Source organism: Limulus polyphemus, unplaced genomic scaffold (assembly GCF_000517525.1).
Source record: "Limulus polyphemus unplaced genomic scaffold, Limulus_polyphemus-2.1.2 Scaffold7996, whole genome shotgun sequence".
NCBI lineage: Eukaryota > Metazoa > Arthropoda > Merostomata > Xiphosura > Limulidae > Limulus > Limulus polyphemus.
This window is the reverse complement of record NW_013673606.1, coordinates 13,411-20,807: the sequence shown is the minus strand read 5'-3', so window position 1 is coordinate 20,807 and position 7,397 is coordinate 13,411. Positions and strand designations below refer to the sequence as shown.

Here is a 7,397-nt window from a genome sequence, read left to right as displayed (position 1 = left end):
AGTACAACAGTAATGAACATGTTATGTATTTGGAGTACAACAGTAATGAACATGTAATGTATTTGGAGTACAACAGTAATGAACATGTAATGTATTTGGAGTACAACAGTAATCAACATGTATAGTACAACAATAATGAACATGTAATGTGTTTATAGTACAACAGTAATGAACATGTTATGTATTTGGAGTACAACAGTAATGAACATGTAATGTATTTGGAGTACAACAGTAATGAACATGTAATGTGTTTATAGTATAACAGTAATGAACATGTAATGTGTTTGGAGTACAACAGTTATGAACATGTAATGTGTTTGAAGTACAACAGTAATCAACATGTAATGTGTTTGGAGTACAACAGTAATGAACATGTAATGTGTTTATAGTACAACAGTAATCAACATGTAATGTATTTGGAGTACAACAGTAATGAACATGTAATGTTTTATCGTTTAGAACACAATAATAATAATGAGTGGGTTCTCTCTGAACGATACGAGCTACGGAAACAAAGTTTAATCTTTAAGAGCAAAACACTGATTTTCATTCTAACTTGCTATATTTATCAAATATGGATTTGTGATAAAATATATTTTTAAAGATGGTAAATCCACCCAGTACACTGTGTCTATTTATAAATTATATCAAATAATTAGAACGTATTTCTTTCAGGTATTTAATCTTTTACTCTCCCTTCGACTTGACTTATAAGTTGTGCAAGTTCCTGCCTGTGAAGCTGGTACTGGCAGCATTGAAGGAAGTCTACAGGTGTAAGAAAGTCCACGATGGTGTTTTACATGCAGCCAAGCTCTATCCTAATGGATACCTAATCATGATCATTGCTGGAACTGTTAAAGGTGAGTAAAATTAAAGCTGAGGTACGTATCATGGTTATTGTAGCAACTGCGTGAAAAGAAGACTGATAAAATACTTTGACAAAAGCCATTATTTAATTATATCCTATTGTATTCCATATCTTGATTATGACAAAAACTATTATTCTAAAGAAAATTGTTTCTTAGGCCTTTTTCAGGGTACCATGCAAAACAGAATATGTACTTTGTGTTTAAACCTAGTATATAATATACCGAAACTAGCTAAACTAAGCTTTATCACAGGGCCTATTTTCTGAGATTATGCTTACCAAATTGTGAACTAAAAGGTTCCACGCCTGTGAGAGTTAAAACACCTAGTAAAATATTGATCATGACCTCCTCCACCTTTGGAATAGTGACATCAAAATACACTTTACTTTTACGTTAAACTCACCAAACACCCGGGATAATTTGGTACTTGTGGATTACCTGTTAATAAACTCACCAAACACCCGGGATAATTTGGTACTTGTGGATTACCTGTTAATAAACTCACCAAACACCCGGGATAATTTGGTACTTGTGGATTACCTGTCAATAAACTCACCAAACACACAGGATAATTTGGTACTTGTGGATTACCTGTCAATAAACTCACCAAACACCGGATAATTTGGTACTTGTGGATTACCTGTCAATAAACTCACCAAACACACAGGATAATTTGGTACTTGTGGATTACCTGTTGATAAATTCACCAAACACACAGGATAATTTGGTACTTGTGGATTACCTGTCAATGAACTCACCAAACACACAGGATAATTTGGTACTTGTGGATTACCTGTCAATAAACTCACCAAACACCTGGGATAATTTGGTACTTGTGTATTAACTGTAAATAAGTTCATCCAGCACACAGGATAATTTGTCTTTTCTAGGTTAACTATCAAAAACACTCACCAGATCGACAGGATCATTTGTCACTTATAGGTTAACTGCCCAGAAAAGAATATAGAAAGACAGCTCCAAAAGGTATCATCTTAACTAACACTATATTTTTTTATTTGGACCCCAAAAAGGCATCAACTAAGCTAACACCATCTTTTATTATTTAAACCCAAAAAAGGCACCAGCTAAACTAATGCCATCTTTTTTTATTTGGACCCCAAAAAGGCATCAACTTAGCTAACACCCTTCTCTGTTATTTGAACCCCTAAGGCATCAACTTAGCTGACACCATCCTCAGTTAGTTGAACCCACAAAGCATCAACTTAGCTAACAACATCCTCTGTTATTTGAACTGAACCTGCGAGAAACCAGCTTGGCTTTCTCCGTGTCAGTTTGAAAATTTAACAATTCAGAACATACAAACGTTTTATATCAATCATGATCATATCTGTCATCTCTTCTGTATCTCATAATAATTAATTAACACTAAATGAATTTACTAGTAATATTGTTGAAATTATTCAATGTGTGTTTTTAAAACTGATTGTTTAGTCATGTGAAAGACAGTCAGTTACATTTATAATCACCTTGATTTACAAACTAATTATATTGTACTTTGATATGTTCATATAAACAAGAACTTTGGTATAAACATGTGACATCTGTGTTTGTTCTGATTTGGTTTTTTACATGTGGGATTATGGATAGAAACTGTGGTGTAAACATGACATCTGTGTTTGTTCTGATTTGTTTTTTACATGTGAATATGAACTGTGGTGTAAATGTGTGATATCTCTAGGTAATGTGATTTGTTCTCTACATGTGGATATGAACTGTGGTGTAGACATGTGACATGCGTGTGTACTGAGCCAGCTGTAGTGTACACATGTGACACGTGTGTGTACTGAGCCAGCTGTGGTGTACACATGTGACACGTGTGTGTACTGAGCCAGCTGTGGTGTACACATGTGACATGTGTGTGTACTGAGCCAGCTGTGGTGTAGACATGTGACACGTGTGTGTACTGAGCCAGCTGTCGTGGAGACATACGACACGTGTGTGTACTGAGCCAGCTGTGGTATAGACATGTGACACGTGTGTGTACTGAGCCAGCTGTGGTGTAGACATGCGACACATGTGTGTACTGAGCCAAGATTAATAAATGAATTTGCACACTCTTAGGTAGAGCTATTTCCTGATAGTCAACTTTTGACTGAAACACACCAAGTGTAGTTGTCGCTCTTATCTGCCAGCATGTATAGAAATAACCACATAATGTAATGGGTCAGAAGGTAATACTAATTGATCTTTCAAACTTTCTAGTGGATTGAATAATACTTAGATCTATAGAATTAAACATGATGTAAAGAGTTTTTAAGCACATATTAGTTGGAAGCAACACAAGAAAAACGTCTGACCACTGGATGTTATCAGTAATAACCGTATTATGGAAGAGAAGTGGACATGAGTAGTATTTAGTATTAGAGGTCACAAGTGAGATTTCTTTGTGCTAACTTTATTTTGTAGCTTATTCTTTTTTCCTTCGTATTAAGATCTTTGTCTCACCTTTTGACAGGAAATGGTGGAGCCTTCTTAAAACTACTGGAAAGGCTTATCAGAGGCTTGTGGACTCCATCTGCTATCGAGTTTATGCAGCCTAGCTTGTAAGTACATTTTATGTAGCTGACCATCTTTATATGTATTATCATATAATAAACAAGCTTCAATTCTTTTGTACATTACATTTTTGTTCTGTATGGTGAGTACAAAAATGTTCAATATTCTGTGGTTTATGTGGGTAATTACCCTTTTATAGTTATGCTGATTTCTGATATATATCCTGTAGAATTAATAAATTGTTAACATTTTAAAGTATTTTAACATGTCCCTGGTTTTGTATTTTACAGCCCTACCAAAGCCTGTATAGCTGCAGCCACTCTTTTTATTCTCGACAAAAAGACAGATTTGATCTCGGCTCCTCATGCCCTCGTTTACTTTGGAATTGCTGTCTTTTTCATTTACTTCAAACTCTCGGCTGTTCTTCTGGGTATCTATGATCCTTTTGTACCTTTTGAAAATCTTTTCTGTGCTATTTTCATGGGCGGTGTGTGGGATGCTTTGGGTCGAGCAGTTTCTGCTGGAAAAGGAGATCATACACCTGCAAAAGTAGATGTTGCCAAAAATGGGAAAACTGAATCTGGGAAAAAGAAGGACTAATAAAACTGGAAAAACGGGCCAAGAACAATGGTAGGGATTAAAATATTGTAAATTATATTTGTTACTTTTCTATAATGAATTTGAATTGTCTTGACAATGTATGTTCTTCAGAGTGAAAGAAATTAATTTTGAACTTCATTGGCTGCAATTAGATCATTCAGGTCTGGTTCATACATCTGTCACAGGCAAATGCTGTACATGTGATGCAGTCACATATAATGACTTTGCATTAGAAGTTTCTTTCTGTATAAGGGATACATTGTGACTGAGCAAAGTGGTCACAAATGTTGAAATTATTTAACTTTGTCTTCTTTATGTTGTGAGGTTTCAGCCATATGACATGACATGTGAGGAATGAAGTTATCAGGCATCTGTAGACAAACATTCATTACTAGACATCTGTTATCAATTACAGAACACGTTACATACACATAACTTACATGTTAATACTAACATAGTTTACTAATTTTATTTTGTGTAGTTATCTTTTCTGTTATGTAAGTTCTGGTTAATTGTGCCATACACAAGGTGTTTATAGTTATGTATGAGTTAGGTAAGAGGGGGGTTAGTGTAAATAATACGTGTTCTGTAATGTTATTATCTCTTCACCACTTAGCACGTCAGGTAAGTGGAGTTAACGTGTGTCGAGTGATGTTATTACCTTCACCACTTAGCACGTGAAAATCAATTGTCCAGTTCATATGGATTGTCCTTTGTGATGTATGTTATGTATCAATACACAGTTACAGGGAGTCCAAAAAGTCTCATTTATTTGTCAAACTAGTTAAGGCCAAAGTAGAAGACCTAGTTCCAGACTTTAAAAAAACAAATACATGTTACAAGTGTGTTTATGATGTAATTCTAACGTGTCTCACACTGTTGGAGATCACCATGAATTTTATTACTTTATATACAAAGTTATAGATCTGAATAAATAACATCATTAAGTAGTCACAGGTTAATACATGGTATACGGTTATCATTAAGTAGCCATAGGTTAATACATGGTATACATTTATCATTAAGTAGCCACAGGTTAATACATAGTATACGGTTATCATTAAGTAGCCACAGGTTAATACATGTATATGGTTATCATTAAGTTGCCACAGGTTAATACATGTATACGGTTATCATTAAGTAGTCACAGGTTAATACATGTATATGGTTATCATTAAGTTGCCACAGGTTAATACATGTATACGGTTATCATTAAGTTGCCACAGGTTAATACATGTATACGGTTATCATTAAGTAGGCACAGGTTAATACATGTATACGGTTATCATTAAGTAGCCACAGGTTAATACGTGTATACGGTTATCATTAAGTTGCCACAGGTTAATACATGTATATGGTTATCATTAAGTTGCCACAGGTTAATACATGTATACGGTTATCATTAAGTAGCCACAGGTTAATACATGTATATGGTTATCATTAAGTTGCCACAGGTTAATACATGTATACGGTTATCATTAAGTAGCCACAGGTTAATACATGTATACGGTTATCATTAAGTAGCCATGAGTAGTCATTATCGACCATGAGAACATTGTTGCTAATTAATTATGAAATGTTTTTTTGTATTTTCTCATAAATTGCTCAACAGTTAATATTCCTGATAAAGTTGAGATAAGTGCCTTTTTTTTTTAGTAATCAAAGGATTTTATGTTTTTTGAAGTATTTTTTTAAATGTATTTTAATTAATTAATTTTGTAACTGTAATTTATATACTAATACCTAATTTTTCATATTTTCTCTTGTGTTTTATATATTCATGACAATTGATTTTTTAAGTGTAGTTTCTGTGATATTATCTTTTTCATGCCTTATCTCTTACCGACAGTCTTTGTATATTATAAATAACTCCCTAAATTATTTACCTTTTAATTCTTTCCCACAGGTTTATGGGCGTGTTTCTCTGGAAGCATCACTGTCCTTTATGTGTTCATTTCACAAAACTTATTTTCCATGAATTTAATACCACAAAATTTCCCTGTCAAAGAATATTAAAATGAGTGTGTGGATCACCAGTACCAAGCATGTTAAACAGATTGGTTTGTTTGGATATAATTTATTTTTAAAAGTTTATTCCTTCCACTATACACAAGGTAGAATTTTTGTCTCAAATATGTTCTATGGAAAGTGGTTTTTTTTAATAAGCCTAGATTTTATATTTGTGCCAAAAGATTGAAATTTATAAGTCATGGATGGTTACAGAGAAGCATACTGTTGTCCTTTACCATGAAAATTAAATCAGTTGTAACTTGTAGAAACATGATAGTGCTGCACAAAATTCATTTCTTCTTAGCCATCGGATGACAAATGTTTTAAAGTATAAAGATTTTAATAAATATTTCTTGTGATCATTTAAAGAATATAATTCCTTAAAAGTAATTAAGTACAAATAGATTAGTAAATAATTAAAAGCTATGATGCTCATCTATCCTATTACTTATTTTAATTAACAGATGATAGTGCTGTAGCATGTAGAAAGTTTTTATTTGGATATTTATTACTTCTTTCTGAACTTGTTTCCTACACAGGTATGTACATGTTTTTGTGTCGGATATCATGTATGTAATCACTGTTGTGTTAGTGATGTAAGACACTAAGTTTTAAGTAGATACATCAACTCTGTTTCAGTGGAACTTTAGACAGAGTAGATATAGTAGGTTTTGAGAACTTTAATGGTCTGCAATCACCCGAAGGCCTCACCTCGATGTGGTAGCTGAAACGTCGTCCCCTTTTCATTCAACGGGTAGTTACAGTCTATTAAAGTTCTCAAAGGTACATGAATTATTTATTGATTTTTAATTCTTAAAACTACAAAAAAAAACTGAATTTTTTTGTTTCCTGTATTTATTTGAAAAAAAAATTGACCTCTGTTAAGCTATTGTTTATCACTTGTTTCAGAACAAAGGTAATATTGAGAACCTGTAATGAAGAAGCTAAACATCATACTTAGTGATACATATCTTTTGATAATGTAGGGAGTGTTTTTAGTCACATTTTGATTTTATTGTGTTTTAAAGGCGTTACTTGGTATAAAACATTGATGAATGTAGATTCCCATGTTTTAATGCTTATTAAAAAATTCCCAAATACTTTTTGTCTTTTTTCTTAGTGAACAGTTTTGATATTAAATGGGACAAATGGTGTCCAATTATTTTAGCAGTTATTTGAAATTAAAAAGTTACAAGATGGAAGATCATTTTTAAGGTTAATTTTAAAATAGCAATTGTGATTTCTTTTAAAATACATATATAATAACAACTTTCAATCAGAGTTTACTATGTATGTAAAGTGCAACTAAGAATTAACATGACTATTAGTTCGCTATCCTCGCTGATAATACCTTCAGCTGTAAATTCATTAATACTTCTTGAATTTCAGCCAGCTTAGAAG

The 7,397-nt window shown here is 32.9% G+C and overlaps 1 protein-coding gene across 1 annotated transcript in view; it reads left to right on the top strand.

Annotated features, from left to right (window-relative positions):
- The window catches only part of LOC106475034 (trimeric intracellular cation channel type 1B.1-like), a 20,565-nt gene extending 13,469 nt beyond the window's left edge, over positions 1 to 7,096 (top strand). The window contains exons 3-6 of the mRNA XM_013935731.2: positions 676 to 860; positions 3,346 to 3,433; positions 3,677 to 4,016; positions 5,893 to 7,096. Of these exons, the coding sequence (XP_013791185.1) occupies positions 676 to 860; positions 3,346 to 3,433; positions 3,677 to 3,986 (583 nt within the window). The 3' untranslated portion in view covers positions 3,987 to 4,016; positions 5,893 to 7,096. The remainder of the gene's footprint in view (positions 1 to 675; positions 861 to 3,345; positions 3,434 to 3,676; positions 4,017 to 5,892) is intronic.
- The last annotated feature ends 301 nt before the right edge of the window (positions 7,097 to 7,397 follow it).